General features: G+C 45.0%; 1 protein-coding gene across 8 annotated transcripts in view; it reads right to left on the bottom strand.

Annotated features, from left to right (window-relative positions):
• Positions 1–20,154, bottom strand: part of ANKS1A (ankyrin repeat and sterile alpha motif domain containing 1A) — a 188,851-nt gene that overhangs the window by 67,451 nt on the left and 101,246 nt on the right. For all 8 annotated transcript variants that reach the window (XR_007469904.1, XM_049693732.1, XM_033424201.1 and 5 more), the window contains one exon: positions 8,465–9,054. Coding sequence is in view for 7 of the 8 variants with exons in the window: in XM_049693732.1 (XP_049549689.1) it covers positions 8,465–9,054 (590 nt within the window). In the remaining variant the exon portion in view is untranslated. The remainder of the gene's footprint in view (positions 1–8,464; positions 9,055–20,154) is intronic.

Raw genomic sequence — 20,154 nt, 5'->3', positions numbered from 1 at the left:
GGCATCAGCAAGCACCATTATGTGCTCCAAACGATGGTGCCAACACCTGCACTCATCTGCCCTGACTCCTTAACACCTAGTCAGCTGTCCTCCTCTCACGGGAGCTCCTGTTTTCAGATTCCTGGCCATTTTCTGGTCTAAATCATTTTTTTTTTAATGTATTATTTATTTTTGGCCGTGTTGGGTCTTCCTTGTTGCACGCGGGCTTTCTCTAATTGTGGCGAGTGGGGGCTGCTCTTCATTGCAGTGTACGGGCTTCTTAATGCGGTGGCTTCTATCGTTGTGGAGCATGGGATCTAGGCGTGCTGGCTCAGTAGCTGTGGCTTGCGGGCTCTAGAGCTGTGGTGCATGGCTTAGCTGCTCCTTGGCATGTGGGATCTTCCCGGACCAGGGCTTGAACCCGTGTCCCCTTAACCACTGTGCCACCAGGGAAGCCCTGGTCTAAATCATTTTGAATTCCCTTCCTTTTGCCTTATAATCCTGGTTTTTAGATTTTATTTCTGCTTTGAGCATGTGATACACCCATGGAAATGTATTTCCTAAGACAATGACCTAGAACCCAACTCCTCTGTCAGAACCCACCTGATGATCCTGGCCCAGGATGACGACAAGGACAATGATCAAGTTTGAGAAATTCTTAGAAATTCAGATTTTATTCTAGTTCAATAGCTTAAAAAATACATGTATGTATATATGTGTGTATACATGTATGCGTGTACATATGTATGTACACACACGTATGTATGTTTTAAAAGTCCCCAACAGGGCTTCCCTGGTGGCACAGTGGTTGAGAGTCTGCCTGCCGATGCAGGGGACACAGGTTTGTGCCCCGGTCCGGGAAGATCCCACATGCCGTGGAGCGGCTAGGCCCGTGAGCCATGGCCGCTGAGCCTGCGCGTCCGGAGCCTGTGCTCCGCAATGGGAGAGGCCACAACAGTGAGGCCTGCGTACTGCAAAAAAAAAAAAAAAAAAAAAAGTCCCCAACGCAGCTTAACAGAAAAAAATCAGGGGGATAAAAAAACAAGATGAGAAAGGAAGCAGGTGGCGATAGTGGCTAAAGAGAAAGAAAAAGGAAGTTAAAGGTAACAGTCAGGTAATAAGGTATATTTTTAAGATAATGTAAATGTAGAATGGAATTCTTTTATTGAAGTATAGTTGAGTTACAATGTTGTGTTAGTTTCAAGTGTACAGAAAGTGATTCAGTTATACATATATTTGTATATGTATATATAGTATATGTGTGTGTGTGTGTGTGTGTCTGTGTGTATATATATATATATATATATAGAGAGAGAGAGAGAGAGAGAGAGAGAGAGAGAATGGAATTTTAAATTTCTCTTACAGGAGAAATAATTGTGTACAAACAGAAGCAGCAGCCAAGTAGCTCTGCTCGTGCTCCGCCCACACCCGCCCAGCTCCCTCTCTCCTCCTTCTCAGAGGGGTCTTCCCAGGCTGCCCCACTGAAAACTGCAGCCCTGGCCTCCACCGCACTCTATCCCTCTTCTCAGCTTTATTTTTCTTATTAGCACTCTTATCACCAACTAGCACACTATGCATTTTACATATTGTCTCCTTTTATTGCTCTTTCCCCTCTAGCCTTCTAGAAAGTCAGTTCCATGAGGCAGGGGATTTTGTCTGTTTTGTTCACTGCTCAACCCCAGTGCTGAGAACAGTGCCTGGAACATAGCAGGTACTCAATAAGTTAGTCAAACGAATGAATAATTATGATAAAAATATACCTCTATTTTACATTATTTCCAATTATATGAAAAATACCTCTACTTGTTTCTCAAACAATTGCTTAGAATAACATAAGATAAACTACTATTCCAGAAATTATATAAAATTACTCAGTCTGTATCCTACTGATGCCATGACTAGAAAAAAAGAAGAGATACAAAACCAGAACCAAAGTATATAAAGAATGTCCCAGAAAATGTTTCTTCCTGTGATTCTCAGCATTTATATGCACTGGAATAAAGACCAAATTCTTCTCATATAGTCACCTACATTCACTGTCACTCAAGCTCTTGGTCTGGTGTGAACAAAGCAAAATGTAATGAAATGAAAAAGAGGAGAAAAGGGAAATTCTCATCTTGCTAGCAATTTCACACATACCACAAAATCGTACATAGTACTTGATGGTGCCTGTCCTGACGCAGCTAAATGGAACCAGACTGTTTGTGAAAGGTCCAAGGACAGACAGTGTGGGTGGTGGCGTGGGGTGGAGGGGAGGTAGCTTACACCACAAGCAGTAAGCGTTCTGTAGAATACAAAAATGGGTGAGCCCTGGCAAGAACGTTTTAAAGAAAGAAAATAATAGAAAAATCCTGGTGGAGAAGGCTGAGAATGACTGGCTGTTAGAAAAGCCCCTCCATGATGCCACCAGTAAAAATAAGAATGAAGAGGAAAAAATGAATGAGAAAAGGAGGAAAAAAGTAAAAAGACAGGAAAGAAAAAAAAAGATAGGAAAGAGCACAGATGAAAAGGAGAGAGCGAGCAAAGGGAAAAAAAGAGATGAAAATAAAGAAGCAAGATGAGTAAAAAGATAGGAAAAGCAGCAATGACGCAATCTGGAGAAGCAGAGAAAAGCGTGAAAATGAGGAAAGGAAAGAGAAAAGTCAGGGTCCCAGAGGCCCGGGATGAAGAGTGGAGGGGCAGCAGCCGGGAGGGCACCCTCCCAGGCCAGGTCCCAGCCGCCTTGCCCTTTCCAGCAAGCTGTCCAGGGGGAGGCATGATGTCATCAAGAGATGGTCAGGAGAGGCTTGGGCGGGGGTGGACACACCGACCTTCTCATCACTGGCCAACTACAGAGCCAGGACTGACTCCAGCTTATTCACAGCACTCTGGTGCGCCTTCTGTTAGCATCAAGGCCGTGGAGATGCCTATATATGTATGTTTTTTTTTTAAATCTAGGCTAAAAAAAATCACTTGGATTCATCAGACAGAATGGCCAAAATTGTTTATTCAGGACTGCCTATAAAATAAGTGAGATTATTTTTAAAATATGAAAACAAAAACACCCTCAATCTTACCAGGCCACTTAAAACCAAAGGAAATGTAGAGGTTCTAGGATTAAAGTTGTGACTACTGTATATACCCAGAAGCAATGTAAATAGACACTCCAGGCTCCAATCTGTCCCCAGAGGTAGGAGGGTCACATTCTTGTTTAGAGTGGGAGGGCTGTGCTCAGCAGAAAGGACTACGTGCTTGTTTACATGTTAAAGAACAATGCACGCTGCAGAACAGTGGTGTGGAAAGTTTAGCCACTGTCAGCGGAAACTCAAGCCCAAATCTCTGTTTTACATCTAAGTCAATCTTCTTACACACCTGACTCTCAAGGGTTAAAAGCAACCAAAGCCTCCGTAGAGTTGAACCAATCAGTGTTTCTCTTGATGACATCATGCCTCCAACTGGACAGCTTGCTGGAAAGGGTGAGGCGTGTGGGACCTGGCCTGGAAGGGTGCCCTCCTGGCTGCTGCTCCTTCCCTACTCATGGGGAGATTCAAGGGCCAAGGGTCCCCGCAGCTACCACTTCAGATGAAACCAGGACATTCCCCAAATCCCTGGCCAGAGATCACTCTCAGTTTGCACAAAATGCATATGAAGCATGCCCCTGCACTTCACCCATTTCTCACTAGTTTAATATTGATGAAAGCCAATTACAAAACATCACTTAAGCCTTTAGCCAAGTTCTAAATGACTCAAATGTTTATGCTAAGTAGACAAGCAGCCTTCTGTGGTTTTCTCTTTCCTAAGCTTCAATCCCATTCAAAGGCAGGTACATGAGAGACTTATCTGACCCCTTAGACTTGTTATATATTCAAACCACTATCTGACCAGGAGGTTATCTCTGTTCTTCTTGCGAGGTGTTTATTTCGGATGTGGACCGCTGCTGCCGTGTGTGTGTGTGTGTGTGTGTGTGTGTGTGTGTGTGTGTGTGTGTGTGTGTGTGTGTGCGTGCGCGCCTGCGGGTGCATTGTGCAGCGCAGGAGACTGATTCAGGAGCACACAGCTGAAACGCTGCAGACACTGCCAACACTGTGGAAGGAGAAGAGGTTTCTTCCTTAGAGTTGGAAGTGGGAAAGGCTTCGAGTTAAATGATGAAATTCTCCTGCCTCCCAGCACCCATGCCTTCTGGTTCATCTGCAAATGAAGATTAATTTACAATTTACATGCAAGAGCCATGCTGACTGCTCCAGCACACAGCTATCTATGGTTGTTTAGAGTCGATAGAAACCGTGCTAGAAATGTCCGTATCATTCAGGGTCCCTGCAGGAAAAAGAAGGCACATTCGAACTGCGGAACTGAAGGAGCTTGATAAAGGGATTATTTATACAGGTTTGCCTAGGGGACGGAGAGTAACAAGGGATGGGAGCTAGTCACAGCCAGGAGCCCCAGACCAGGAGGGTCCAGGGGAGGGGCTGGTTACCAGAACGCAGAGAGAGCAGCTACTGGGAAAGGATCTCTCACAAGACCGATGGTCTTCAGCAGAGCAGCAGAGGGACCCAGCCAATCCAAAATTTCCTTGGCCTAGTGATGCAGTCCACATAGGTCGGCCTCCTGGGGCACACAGGCAGGTAGAGAGGGTAGGGAATGCACTGAAGGCAGAAGGAAGATGCCCTGCACAGTGTCTAACAATCGGAGAATAGCTTAAAGAACAACAAACTAACTAACCTTATGATATAACCAGGGACAGAATACTATGCTTTTTAGAATGAGGATCTGAATCCAGATCTTACTAACACTGCCGCGGTATGGAGCCATTAGGTAAGAAAAGCAAATTATAAATCAGCAAATGTACTGAGACCCCAAATTTGGATATACATCAAACATTAACAGAGGTTAACTATGTAGAGAAATGTAGGTGATTTATCACCTACACTCCTTATCTATATATTTTAAAGTTTTATTTAAGCTTCTCAGTTTAACTTCTATGATGTCCACGGGATCATTAAGACAAAGAGGGCGCTGACTTGACTGCAGAACATGATAAGCATCTACTGAAGCTGGGATTTAGAGCTCCTCTTAGGCTGAGCACTTTTAAAAGCAAGCTGTTCCTTCTTTGTTACCAGAAATTTAACAGAAAATATGGAGAATACAAGTGTCACTAGTGGATACTGTCTCAGAGGTTTCCCTTAACCAGGCTAACTTTTAAAAGTCCTTGGTTCAGGGCAATCGACAAGGGCCGTGTTAACACCTATGAGGAACAGGCTGTATGTGGACAAAGTGACCATCCACTGCGCATATTCCCCAACTATACATCATTATCCCAAACACCCAGCCAATCAAGTGGCCACTGTTACCCCGGATACAGAAGGTACATCGGAACAATAAACAGTAGAGAGGCTGCAGGTTGCTCTCTAACCTCTCCTCTCTCAGGGAGCCAGGCAGAAAGGCTCATTAATTTCTCAAAGAACAATGGTGTGGGGCGGGGCGGGGGGGGCGCCTGCCCTACTTTGCCAGGCGGGGCAGGCTCTTCCGTCTTGGGTGGGGCAGACTAGTACAGGAGGTTACAGGCTGAAGGGCTTGAACTCCACCACTGGACCATCCACCCCAAAGCTCTGCCTTTTTAACGGTCTGAAGACACTCCACGCCCCAGTTCTCTTTCTCCAAAGCTGCAGGCACAATAATAATATTAATATCTACCATTCACTCAATATTTTATGCATACTAGGCACTGTGCTGGGCAGTGAAACACATATCTAATTGGTAAAAACACCTCTGAAACACAGATTTGACCACCTCTGTTTCACAGATAAAGATAACACCGAGGCTTCCTGGGGCCTCACACATGAAGGTGGAGGCGATGGAGCTGGGGCTCCAAGCGGGATCTGCTGACTTGGGAGAGGAGCCCCGCGTGCTACCCTGCACTGCCTTCCAGGAGCAGCCTGGCTAGCCTGCACGCAACTCCATCTGTGCTGGGATCGCAGCTGCCTGGGCCCGGAGCCTTCCTCTTCCTCACAGGCCCCACGGTGAACAGCTGAGCTGGTCCACAGCTGCTTCACAGCAGCCTTCCCTACCTCCTGGGGATCTAACAACGACAAAGAAAAAAAATCGTGAAGCACAAGATACAGGCAAAGCAGCCTTCAGGCACGGGTCAGGGTAGTGGCGAGCAGCCGTTAACTAATGCCCGCTTCTAGACAAGTCTGCCCAAGCCCTGCGTTTAGGGCCAACTAGTGGGGGAAACACTCCTGAAGTTTCTCTTTAGACAGAGATAGCCACAAAAACCAAGTATAACATGACTCAAAAACAATGTTGAAGGGTTACGCATAAAGGGCCCTGTTAATGTTTACTATGCAAGCAAAGCTTGATCTTCTGAATTCTTTCCAATAAGACCTCAATTGCCTTTACTTTTTTCAAATTTAAAATGCAACAATGCTTCTGGTGGTTAGCCACACTACAGCCTGGGCCAGGACACCTAGACCTCGAACAGTCCCTGGGTTCATTGGATCCACCTGCAATCTCTACCCGCAAAGGAAATATCAGCATATAAACCTCCTCTCATTAAGATGTCAGGTGACCACTGATATATTAGCCCAAACAGCCAACTTCAATTAAGCTGGGCTGTGCCTCGGTGATTGTTTCTTTTCCAGGAGGAAATGGTGGAGCCCATAACACTGCCTGGAAATGCTGCATGCCAACAGGGTCTGGATATCCCGTGAAGAATCACCCAGCGACTTCTTGGGGTGGAGGATACGCTCAGGGTAGAGCAATAAAGAAGATTATGGTTAGATTGGTAAAGCTGTCTTCCAGCCCATTTGGAGGATTCTGAGATACTGCCTTGATATCAAATCAAATACTCACTTCTCAGCCTCATGTTCAAGGTCCTCTCACTGTCTGGTCTCAATTTCACTTTCTACCATTATTTCTTACTCTCCCTGTACAAACTCTACACTCTGTAGAAACCAAACGACCTAAGCTTTCTCAGCTCCACGCCCTTGCTCATGCTTTTCTCTCCACCTCAATGCCCTTTCTTCATCCTATGGTTTCAATCTGGTTCTAACCAAAACACTTGGTTCTTTAATTCCATGTCCAATGCCACTTCTCTGTGATCTTTCCTAAAGCCTCTTTCCACCCTCTCGTACCCTTCGCCTCTGCCCACCCCACCCCCACTGATGTTTTTCTCTATTGGTCTCTCCTGCCATTTCAGAGAATATTGCATTTATCTTACTCTTAAGCTGCCTTATCCTATCCTTGACTGTAAATTAGTAAAACTCCATTTTGAAAAACAAAGGTACAGCACACTTTCCTACAAACACCTACTCTCCTGTGTGTAATCTTCTGGCCCCAGGCGCTCTTGAACACAAACTGATTTTCCTTAAGTGGCCTGGCATCTAGTACAGGCTCACCAAATTCTGGTTTACTAAATAGTGCAGACCTTCTCTGGCACAGGATCTTCCTGTCCCTGACTAAACAGAGTCCTAAACCTTATCATATCTGGAGATGAGTGCTGGAGGAATCGGCCCCGCCCTGTTCCCACATTGGGAATGGGATTAGCTTTGGTTTACATAACTTTTGCAGCTGCAATCCGGATGGGCTGGGTAGGGCATTTAGTCTACAGAGTGTTCAAATGGACATGCCAGCTGCAGTGGTCCCCTCCTCTTCAAGTGCTAAATTCATCTCTTGAAAATGTTCCGGGGAGACAGATCCAGCCTGCTTCAAAGTCAGCTCCTCCTAGCAAGAAGCTTTCAAGGGTAGTACTTGAACATTCCCTGCGTGTTTACCCATCTTTGAGAGACACATTCTTCTGCCCAGGAAGACATGTCACAGGTCACTGAAAAATATTTGGGCACATATTTCTAACTATTCTATAACAATGGCTATGAAAGGAACCTGGGCCTCAGACTCCAAATGTTTTCTCCTCACTAATCTCTCTTTGTTTCCTGAACCACCTAGCCCTCTGCCCGGCCAACCCAGGAATGTGGAATGGGCAGAACGCTTCTGTGGGGAGATCATTCGGTCTTCCTGGGAAACACAGTAAGAATAATCACGAGCAGCGGGAAACAGAAAATCCCCCTTCTGATCCCCTTTCAGCAGCTTCTCCCAAAGCCCCCTCCCCGCAACTCAGGATCTTCCCTCTTCCTCCTGAAAACTCATAGGAAGCACTCTAGCTCTTCTGAAGCATCTTCAGGGTGAGCCTGGCTCCTTCAGTGGGGCGGATGGGATCCAAATATTTCCAAATACCTTATCATTTCTAGGAACCGCCTCTCCCTCAGTCCTGCTCTGCTGGGCCTCCACCCTCCAGATTAACCATGAGTGGACCTGTCCTCTGCCACACAGGCAGGAAGACCCCTGACCTGGCTCCCCAGCACCTGCCTCCCTCCCAGTTGTCAGAAACACTCTGGTTGAAGTGCAAAGGAAGCAGGGCAGCCCCGGCCCACATCCTGGCCTGGGCGTCAGCACCCAGGGGAGCACAGGGGGCTCAGCCAGCCCAGCTCTCCGAGACGTCACGCGGCCTTACCTCATCCCACTCGGAGGCAAAGGAGGGAGACTTCTCCAGCCTCTTCTTCCCGATGCTGCAGTTGGACAGGGACTCGCTCCGGCTCCCCATCGTAGCGTCCTCCGTGGGTGAGCAGGTCAGGAGATCAGAGTCAGACTTGGACAAGCTGCGGCTGAGTTTGAGCTCAGCTTTGGGTCTGCCGGTGGGAGGGGCTCGGCTTCTGGCCCCGCTCCGGTCGCCTTCTTCCTCGGCACCCCAAGGGTGTGGAGATGCGGTGCGCGTCGAAGTTGCAGGGTGCGTCTGGCTGTGGGCGGGAGGCAGGCTTGCCGGATAGCCCACTCTCTTACTCTGGTCCGGCATGCGGGGCGCGGAGGCTCCAGACGCGCGCCCGCCCGTCTCCTCCAGCTGCATGCCTGCCTCGGGGCGGGCACCCTGTGCAGGGGACCCTTCTTGATGGCTCTGGCCAGGGGCTGGGAGCAGCTGGAAAGGGTCCTGCCCGGCCTCACACACTGGGGAGGAGCCGTGGAGGAGACCTGAGAACTGCTCCGGGACCTGCCCGTCCTGCCCCTCTGCAGAGTCCTGGCTCCGGCTGCCGCTGCTCCGCCTGTGGTCTTGGAGTGGACGGAGAGACAGAGAAATAACAAAATTAAACACGGCAAAAACCAACAAAGTTCCAATGCAGCAAGCGCACGGCCAAGCAGAGGAATTCAAAAGCAGAGGGAAAGAGAGAGAAGATGGATCGGCTGGGGAGAGGGCAGAGGGAGAGAAGGGGAGAGAGGAAGGCAGAAAACAGTTTCATATTGTTCTTAATGTCCAATTTGTACCCAAAGTCAGAGCATTTATGAAATTCCAAACACTGGCCTGATTAATGCTATCTGGCAGCCTTCCTTGTTGTTAGATTTCTGTTAACATTAACGACCAGACCTTGCTATATAAGGCGACAAGAGGTGCTAACTATATCCCACAGAAAGGACACAAGTGAGGAGAGAGTGAGTGAACACGGAGCAAAAGTGAGAGAGAGAGAGAGCACGCGCGTGCGAAAGAGAGCAAGCAAGCACAAGCAAGCGAGACTCACTCCTGGAACATCTGATACATTTCCATAAAGGCCAAAGTGTTATTTAGAGCCACCCGCCCCCACCCCCCCACCCCCTTCCTCTGGCAAGCAGCAACAGAGGGAAAAAAATGGAAGTCATAATCCACAACCTGCAACTTCTGGAATTCCTTAACTGAAAGTACAAAACAAACCAGCAGAGAAATAACTGCTTCCTTCCTCAGAGGGGGATGATTCAGAGTTCCACGCCTCATCCTTCCTTCCTCAGGGAGCACAGACTTTTCTACTTTTTTTTTTCTCTTTCTTTTTCTTTTCTTTTCTTTCCTTTCTTTTTTTTTGTTTTTTTGTTTTTTTGAGAATGTACACATCTCACTCCTTCCAAAGCCTCCCAGCTGCTCCTATTTGTTTAAGCTTAACCTTAGTTGATCCACTGAAATCAAAATGGTCTGATTTGTCAATGTCAAGAGACATGTGCAGTTCTCCTGAGACGGCCCTAACATCCCAGAAACCTGACACTACCGGCTCGTGAGGCCAACTACTACTGTACACTCCCCCGAAGTATCAAATACCTCTGCCCTGAAGTAGCATAAATAATTGATCAAATCAGAGTCCAATATCAGTATCACACTGGGACACCCAAGGGGCTCTCCCTGCATGAACTCAGAACCATTAGAGATTTTAACCCACATCAGCAGGGCAGATGACAACCCTGTGTCCAGTACTAGTTCACATTCCACAGCTAATATTCAACTCTACTTTCTTTGTGAGTGGAATCTACGGTATATACACCAAATGATTCCCTAGTCTGCCCCAAGCTCTCCAAACTGTTCATGAGAGCAGAGAATCTTGGAATCCAAAGGGTCAAGTTCAACTATTTTTACAGATGAGAAATCTAAGGCCCTCAGGCCTTCTGTGGTTTGTCCCGAGTGGTGGGGGAGAAGGCTCTAACCTAGGCATCTGAGCACCTGGCTCTGGTCCTGCTGTTCTACTCTCTTGCTGTGTGGCCTTGGCAGTGATCACATCTTGCTGGGCTTCAGTATCTAAAATAAATAGGTTGGCTGCATGGTCCTTAAAAATCCCTCTTATGTTCTGATAGTGATGAGAAGCCAAGTCTCCAGCGTACTGTGATGGCACACTTCCCCCTTGGGGTGCTGCAGAGCCCCGCCTGGATGTCTCTCCCGGGGCTGCCTGCAGAGCACCCTCCCTCCCTCATCATGGCCTGCAGCCCCAAGGCAGTCAGGTGAGGAGGGGCACGCTTCATAACCATGACACTTTGCTGCCCAAGCATGATGCCAGGGTCCTACAATGCTGGCTCTTCCAGGGCAGCGTTTCAGGAAGGACCCCAACAACCAGCTCTCCGCATGAGCCCACTGCCCTGAGGTCTGGGCAGGGATATGGTTCCACGCACCCCACCCTCTCAAGAACAGTTTGGTCTCCACAGTCGGCTCAGCTTTTGGCAACTCTGCAGAGGCTGCTGAGGGGGCAGCCAAGTCCACTTTATGGCTCTGATTACTTATCCACAGGAGCCCAGAAGTATGAACTTTGGCATCTCCTTCCTCTATACTTGACTGCTTCAGGACTTTCACACCCCGAACTCACTCATCCCACACCCCATAGGTCAAGTCCAGAGCACTGAACAAGCACTGAACATCCTGAATCACGTCTCTAGGGAAGAAGATGTGCTGAGTACGTAAGAGTTCCACACAGCTTCACTCAGGCCTCAGGAAGCCCTGACTTCCAGGCTATGAACACCACGTATGACAACTGACAGCATGCAAGAAGTGCCCTGTGGGGCTGCACAGTGGGACCACATGACCATCTAATGGTGGTTCGGGACAGCGGGACTTCCTAGGAGAGGTTGATGGGGAGAGTTAACCAGGGTGTGAAATTCGCCACCTCCAGGACTATATTCTGATGGCTGACTTCCTCCAGATTCTGGCCCAAGGTGCAGTGTCCCCCTGACTGCCTCTGAACTCGAAAGAGAGCACTGATAACAGGAGCACAGGCTTCTCTTCCTTTCCACCAGCTTCTAGCTCCTTATTTAACAATTTTTTTGAGGAGATGGGAGTCCAACAACAAAAGAAAAACACCAGTCCAGAACTGGGAGTGAGCCAGGCTCACACTGCCTGGGTGGACCTTGGAACCCAGGCCACAGGGAATGTTCTGACTGCTGCTGAGGGAGCCAACAATGAAGGCCCTGTCCAACAGCCACGCATTCATGCAAGTCATCAATGGAGAAAGAGGGACAGATGCCAAGAGCTCAGTACCAGACAGATGCTGGAGGAAGGAAGTGGGCAGAAAGAAGGAACTTATGGAACTTATGGAAGGAGGAAATATGTGAAGAGCAAGAATTTCCGAGGGTCATAATCCCATTAGAGAAACCACAATCCACCAGAGTAGAAGAAATCATGGAAAGGGATGCTCATAATGAGACAACTTACCCAGGCAATTCCCTAGGAAAGACACCTTGGTATTTAAAAAGCTTGTCAAGATCTAAGAACCCCAGGATCTCAACAAGCTGGTGTTCTCTTTCCCATAAAAAACTATATCCAAGGCTAAGCTAGATTTCCTGGCAAATCAATGAGTGGGAAAAGATCTACTCAATGGTCCCTTCCTTCTGTAAAGTCAGGATAATATTAGGTCTCTTAGGGACAAGGTGTTAGCAATATAATGTACTGATCAAAAGCTAGATTCCCCACCCACCCACCCAAAGCCAGATCTTGAGCAAATTACTTTTCTGTGCCTGGTATTGTCATCGATAGTTTTGGGATCTTAATAGTACTTATTTCATAAGCTTGTTATGAGAATTAAATTATATATGTGAAGCATTTAGGACCATGCCTGGCACATGCCAGCTCTCAAGAGATGGTAACAACTGTTATTCTCCACACAGGATCCATAACAACATATTCTGCTCACAGATGAGACCAACTACTTCTCTGTTCCTCACAGATTTGTCACAAGGATCGTCAGCGACAGTGTACCTGACAAGTACCAACATCCATTGCCTTCATCATCCTTACAACTCTCGACAGCAGAAGGAGAGGACAGAAGGTAATACAGTGAGAATGCTGAAGTGAGAAACTGAGATAGGCCCCAGAATTGTCACTGTGACCACCCATTCCCACAATCCGCACGTGCACAATGTCTGTCTTCAGGGGGCACCTGAAGATATAAAGATGAAGACAAGGACTCTGCTCCACGAGCTTACTAGCTATTGGAAGAGACCAGCATATAAAGAAATGACTAGAATGCAAGGCAAAGATTAATAGATGCTTTAAGTATAAACCAAATGCACTGTGCAGTGAGCAGAAAGGAGAGTGTGATAACTTTGAACCAGGAGGCTTCTCAGAAGAGGTAGATTTTTGAGCTGGGTATTGAAGGAGAAGAAAGGCCTTGACAGGCTTAAAGAGAAGTGGAAATATTTTAGAAAAATCAGTGACAGGAACCTTGTGCCCAGGGGCTCGTGGACTCGCAGGCTCGCAGAAGAGAACCCTCAGGCCCGAGGTCTTCCTTCAACTGAGAATCACTATGCTCCCACCCTGGGAACTCCACAGCTTTTCCAACCCTCCTCCTATGCTGCCCCCAGCACTCCTCACAACCTGCCCTTCTAGGAGAGAAACTAAGAGGGAACAGGACACGGGGAGGGCTGTGTCCTTACTCTCCCCATACATCAAGGCCAGCTGCTCCACTGAATACTAGGACACCCCAGTATGCTAATTCCCAGTCCCTTCGACTTTCCATTTTTATTCATTCTGGGTGTGCATTTTTCTTTTACCCTGTGACCTGCTGAAGCAAGGGGTCTTCTATGCTGCATTTTAATTACTATCATGATCCATGGGGATTCTCAAGGGCTTCTGAATGATAACATTTTAACATTTACACATTATCAGTCACCTCTGCCCATTTAAATGAGGGCTGAAAAATGCAGCTCATGTGAGGACTTGCGACGTTAAATCAATCCTCAGGCTCCGAGGAGAAGGCTGGGATACTCCAGTTTCCTGGGCTGTTCTGTTTTCTTTGTTCCCTTAGGATTGGAACCTTCCAAATGCTTAGTCACTGTGGTGATCATCAGAAACTGTGTGTGCCCAGGGAACTCCCAAGTCCATGGCTGCTTTTGGAGGGTCACCGTGCTTTCCTCAGAAAGAAGGCACCGAGTATGTTATGGAGACATTTGCTGGAGATCGTGATCTGATAAGACAAATAGACTGAGAGTCCTTTCTGGTCCATGACAACCAGAGAAATAGAAGAAGATCTGGACCGGGATTCAAGAGGTCCAAGTTGGAGCCCCAGCCCTGTGACTTTTCCTCTCTGGGTCTCTTTCAAAAAATGAACGGCTGGGATGCATTCTCTAGGGCTTTGAGATTTAGTACGGTTTGAATCTGTGATTAGATGACCTAAGTTCCCTTCCAGCTCTGTGACATTAAAACATGAATAGTAGCAAGGCTTCAGGGGAAATGATTTAACCTCATGGTTAAACAGGCTTTGGATTCGGCCACGCTAGAGCTTAAGGGCCAGCTCTAATGCCTAACTTTTTCTTCCTCATCTTAAACAGGGATAAAAATAGCCTCTACTCGGAAGATTTGTCTTGAGCTATTCAATGACCTAATCAGTGTAACTGAACTCGGCACGCAGCTGGCCCATAAGACGCGTTCAGTTAACGTAAGCTGCCATCATTATCATCATTTTTTATTTACAACCATTTCCAAACTGCTCTTCAAGCTAACACTGAACAGTCTCGTTTCCTTTCTCCCGACTCTACAAAGGAGACAGGGTTCTTCTAAGTGGCCCTATGAACCAGGCAAAATAAAACTCAAATGCCAGGGAAGGTCCAGCCGTCTTGCAAGTTTGGTTCAGGGTGATGTGTAACAGCACAGTGGAGGATGCTCAGGTCAGGAACCACCTCCACCCACGGCAGCACCCACGGGCACAGCCCAGCTTTGGGACTCAGGACTGTTCTACCTGGACTTGGTCCTGATTAACTGACAGCTCCCCTATTTCCCTAAACTCTTCCTGAAGAGTCTGTTCACTGCCTGCTGTTGGACCCCCTGGCCCCTCAGACTCCCCTATTCAATATTACCAGCTCTGCCTGGATCAGTTTCCAACTGGCCATAATATTTAACCGTGCCCGATTTAATAGCACACTTGCCATCTCTGTTTCCCTTGATCTTCTGCCAGTTCCAACACTGGGTATTCACAACCATTTGCTTTCTCTTCTCCAGTTGCTGGAATGTTGAGCCCTGCTGAATACTCAAGAAACAACTGACTGAGTCCTCTACCAATGTATTTAACTCAGCTGTCTTCCATTAGCTACCAAGTATTAGGTACTAGCTCTTCTGTGCCGGACACTGTGCTAAGCATGTCCTTTTTTAATAGTCACAGCAACCGTGAGGGAAGAATTTGTAACCCTACTTTACCTGTCGAAACTGAGGCTTAAAGAGGTTAAATGGCTTCCTCAAGGCCTCCAGGCAAGAAGTGGTAGACAGGAATTCAAACGTGAGTCTGACTACCAGGCTCAGCCGACCTTTTATTCACCTTTTGAAAACCATGACATCCCCGTAAGATCAATTTCTCGCCTCTGCCACTCTTTTCTAATCGTCATCTTTCCCATAGCACCTATACTCTTGGAGGATAATCGCACCAATTTCCTGAGAAGGTTTAGGTCAAACTTCCTGAACTATTTTCAACATGATGTCAAAATCTGGGGATAATTTCATCTCTTCCCAATTGCCTCAGAGAAGTACCTCCCCATCTAGGATTTACCAATGGTCAATTGTCCAATTTTTCTAGTCTTTATCCTTCTAGCTCTTTCTGTATCATTTGAAACTGTTTACCAGTTGTCCCCAGTACGCACTCTCTCATGGGATTTTTTTTAGATTGGCTCACAGCCACCTAGAATACAGACTACATTTCTCATCTTTGTGGCTAGGTGCAGCCATGTGACCAAGCTCTGGTCAATGGGTTTTATAAGTGAGAGTGGTATGTGCAACTTTTGAGAGCTGTCTTTAAAGTACTCTTCTTCTCTCCTTTCCTCTGGCCTGTGCTGATAGCTTGAACTTGAATAGTCATCCTGACCTATGAGACGGCAGAAGGAGACCGGGTCCTTGACCATCATGAGCTGCCATACTAGCCCTGGACTCCTTACTTCTGGACTTCTATCTTGTTTAAACCACAGTGATTTTGGGGTTTTGGGAAGTTCCGTGATGGCTTCTAAGACACTGCATTATCCTGGTTATCTTCCCATGTTTTTCCTTTATTTTCCTCTAAAAGTAAGTTCTATTCTTGACCTCTTCAATCTCTCTAGTCTTTCCCTCAGCAATTTTCTCTTATGTTATCCATCACCTCAATGTGGATGATTCATGAATCTGTATTTCTAATCCTTACATCTCTCTTGAACATCAGACCCACATTTCCAAGTGCTTATCGAGTATTTTTAGCTGGATATTCTGGTACCTGAAACATCTCAAACTTAACCTGTCCAAAATTGAACTTAACGTACTTCCTCAAATGCGCCCCTCCTTCAATTCCCTATTCTGTTAGTTGCACGATATTTCCCCAAATAACCAGGCTCAAAACCTTAGAATCATCCTCAATACTCTCTCCTCCTCTTTCATCCATATTTGGTTGTAAGATCCTGTTAATGCTACATCTTCAAAACCTCTGCTATCCATATTCTCCTTCCTATCACTTTCTATTATCCCCCTAGTTTGGGCTCTAATTTCCTTCAAGAGATTTCTTGAAGTCTCTTGACTTCAGGGTATTCCTGACTCCAGTCTCTCCCAAGTGCAATCTAAATTCTACAATTATACAAACAGTCAGCCCTCCATATCCATGGGTTCTGCATCTGTGGATTCAACCAATCACATATTGAAAATATTCAGAAAAAAAATTTCCAGAAAGTTCCAAAAAGCAAAACTTGAATTTACCATGTGCCAGCAACTATTGTACTTATATAGCATTTACATTGTATTAGGTATTAGAAGTAATCTAGAGATGATTTAAAGTATCCAGGAGGATACAGGTAGGTTATATATGAAAACTGTGTCATTTTATATAAGGGACTTGAGCATCTGAGGATTTTGGTATCTAGCGGGTGGGGGGGTGGCGGGGGTACCCTGGAACAAATCCCCTGAGGATACCAAGTGACGACTGTACGTAAAGTGTGGCTTCTATCCTGTCACCTCATTCAAAAAGCTTCAACAATACTTCATGGTCTTTGGAATAAAGACTGCCATTTGAGATCCAGTATTCTACGACTAGTCATTTGTTCGAGCCAAACTGGATTATTTTCCATTCTCCAAACATGCTATCGTCTCCTGTCATCTTCCTGTTATTTATGCCACTCCCTCTGTCTGGAAGGCCCTCTCCTTCCTCCTTATTTCTACCGATCAAGTACAATCTCTGTTTTGGGGTTCAGCTCAAATGCACTTCTTTCATAAAGCCATCCCTGATCTCTTACACTGACACAATTTATTCCTCTTTGAACTCTGAAATTACTTTTATACCACTTTACATGAATTTAACATATTCTGCCCTTTTATGATTATTTTACATATGTCTCATGTATACATATTGTATATAATGGCTGTTGATACATTTGGTGAAAGAAAATATAGATGCATAGCTGACAAAGTTCTAACTTGTTCCATAATGGAAAGAAAAGTAAACTATTCCAACTCAGAAATATAAATTGATAAGACCAAGACAGTTATATAGTAGGGCTCCTCTAATGCAAGGGGTGAGAGAAGAGGAAGCTGCTGAAGATGAGGCTTAATTGTTAAACTCTCTCATTTACATTTTTTGCCTTTGGGAAAAGCATCCAAATTTACAGCTTGGAATCTACCAAGAATATCTAGCCTGGACTTCCCGGCAAAGATGGTGGACTGAATACAGGTACTTATTTAAATCTTCTTCCCAAAGTCTTACTAAACTAATAGTAAAAGTGGGCCTCCTACTATAAGATGTGCAAATGAAAGTACCCCCAAGAAAACTCAATCCCAAGTTGCCAAAGGGAAAAGCCAAAATTCACACTATAGAATTCCCCGAAGGCTCAGAAATTGGCAGCCCTTTGGATGTGGGAGTAGAGGGAGAAGCTAAAATAATATTTTCCTCCCCTCCAAGAAGACTGAGGTCTTCATACTCGTGCACAAACTTCACATGGACCTAAATGCACAGCTCTCGGGAATACTGATTTAACTGCATCTTAAAACCTCCGAAGTGTAGCTGTGTGCCAAAGAGTCCACATGTATCACTGTCTTCAGATAATCATGCATCACTGTCCTCAGTTAAGTAACCACTTCACCTGGACCTAAGCACTATTAGTGGATGCTGCAGAAAAGCACCACAGAGAACAATGACTTTTAGAGCTCCTGGCTACTTTCCTATTTGCTAGCAAACCTGTAAAGTTGTCCACTGTTTCTCTGGGCAGTAGCAGGCCCCCAATGTCCAGTGGGCAAAGAGTTAAACACTATAGAGAAATAAGTGATACACAAAACACTGCTCTGCTATGCTAGTCCTGTATAAAGATTTCAGAAGACTTCTTCTACATTGGAAACAATTGAAATAACAGAGGAATATCTAGTCGGATAAAACTGTCATAAAATCTGGGCCTAGTGCCTTCGTGGGGGAGGGGAGATGGGCTTTCTACTTCATGGATCTATTAAAGCTTTCTCCTTCTGGGAAGATTTTTCACTGTGAAGGTTTGTCCTGCATGGTGCAAGATGCTTAGGATTCCTGGGCACTGGGCACTGAATGCCAGTAGTAACCCCTCCTCAGCTAGTCATTGTGATGGACCAATAACTCACCCAGACAATTCATCCCAGGAGGATGGTAGAAACTTCTAACTAACCAAATAAAAAAAATTATTCTTATAAATTCTTTCTATTTATTTTTAAAATCTCTGAATTTATGGTTATATATGTCTTATATTATTCCTACATGTTGTATTTCCCTTTTCTTGATCAGAAATATCGAGATATTTTAAAAAACAGACAAGTTTTCATTGCAATATTCAAGTCTATTGCTTTTTTCATTTTTTAATTTCATTCTTTGTTTTCCTTGTTTTCTTTCTGTGTTTAACTGAGGTGTACCTGCATACCATAAAGTAGGTGATGTGTACTATCTGCTTTTATCTTTATTAATTCCTCTCTGATACTTTCTTTTGGTTAAGTTTTAGTCTTTCTTATTTTTTAACAAATGAATTTAAGGATAAAAACTTTCCTCTGAGTGCCACTTTGGTCAAATATTATCGGTATTTATACAAAGTATTTCTACTACCATTAGCTTCTAAGTAGAAAAGTGGAAAGGAAAAAGATAGGCAACTCATAGACTAAATGTATAATACTAATCAACAAGATAAGGTGCTCAATTTCACTAGATCAGGCAAATGCCAAATTCTAAAGTCACTTTTTTTGCTTACCATGGTGAAGAGCATTAAAAAGTGATAATATTCCATGTTAGTAAAAGTATAGGGAAAAGAGCATGCTCGTTCACCATTAAGGAAGGGCCATGTGGCTCCACCAATTAGATCTAGACATGTACCTACACTTTGACCTGCTAATTCTACTTTCTATCAATGTCTTTTAGAGAAATGCTCGTATAAGCATGTAAGAATGTCTGTATGGAATGTCCACAGCCGCATAAATTATAACAGAAATAATACTGAAGACAACTTAAACATACATCAGCTAGAGAATAGAAAAATGAGTTATGGGATATTTAACAAAAATTTTAAAAGAATAAGGTAGATTTTAGGACTGCGACAAAACTGTATTTATGATCTATGAACAAGGTAAATTGTAAAAAAAAAGTTTGCAAAACAGTTTGTAAAATATGATCCTATTTTAGGTTAAAAACAAACAAAATCTCACATGGTCACTTTTATATTAAGATAGCAAAGGGCCTGAAGCATACAGCATACTTTCAAACTATGGCCACCAATGGCAACTGTGGGTAGCAGAGAATCTGAGGATTTTGTGTGCATTCACTTTTCTATTATTTGAAATTTTTCTTTCCAGTGAACTAAAATGAATGTAACTTTAAAATGTAATTTTTAAAAAATCTCCTATCCCAGCCCTCACATTGTAGTTTCCTCAATTATAGACGAGGAGCTGAAAGCTCTGGTACTCTCATTAACATGGCCTTTTTGAAAACTGATGAATTAATTCATAAAAGCTGCCTAAGATAATGACATTAGTGGAAAAGCAGGCAAAATTTAATATGTACTAACATGCGACATCATCTGCTGACTTGCCTCACTTTTACCAATCCTAACAGGCATTTCTTCCAGGCTACTGAGAAATTGGCAGAGCCTATTTTCATATTTAATGTCTCAACTCCTTTGTCTGAAAGCTCTTTGAGTGATCTAAGCAGCTAGCCTGGAGGCAGGCACACCTCCCATGCTGTGGTTCAATTAAATCTGTTTCCCCTACTGCCCACTCTCAACAGTTAGCCCAATGCTGCAGAGCTGGAAGAAACCAAAGCAAAGGAGGATGAGATGTGAGGTCAAAAATCCTCCTTGGTAGTTCTCTCCTTAACCTGGAGATTTCTTAACCTGAGGATAGAAGGGCACTTGGCCCCATTTATGAAATTCATCTGGGAAAGTTTCCCCTTTCATTCCTTTCAAAGGCTGAGCCAGCTATCTTGTAGGGGTTCCAGATCA

This window comes from Orcinus orca, chromosome 10 (assembly GCF_937001465.1).
Source record: "Orcinus orca chromosome 10, mOrcOrc1.1, whole genome shotgun sequence".
Taxonomy (NCBI): Eukaryota; Metazoa; Chordata; class Mammalia; order Artiodactyla; family Delphinidae; genus Orcinus; species Orcinus orca.
The sequence above is the reverse complement of the archived record's forward strand: the minus strand, read 5'-3'. Positions and strand labels throughout refer to the sequence as shown.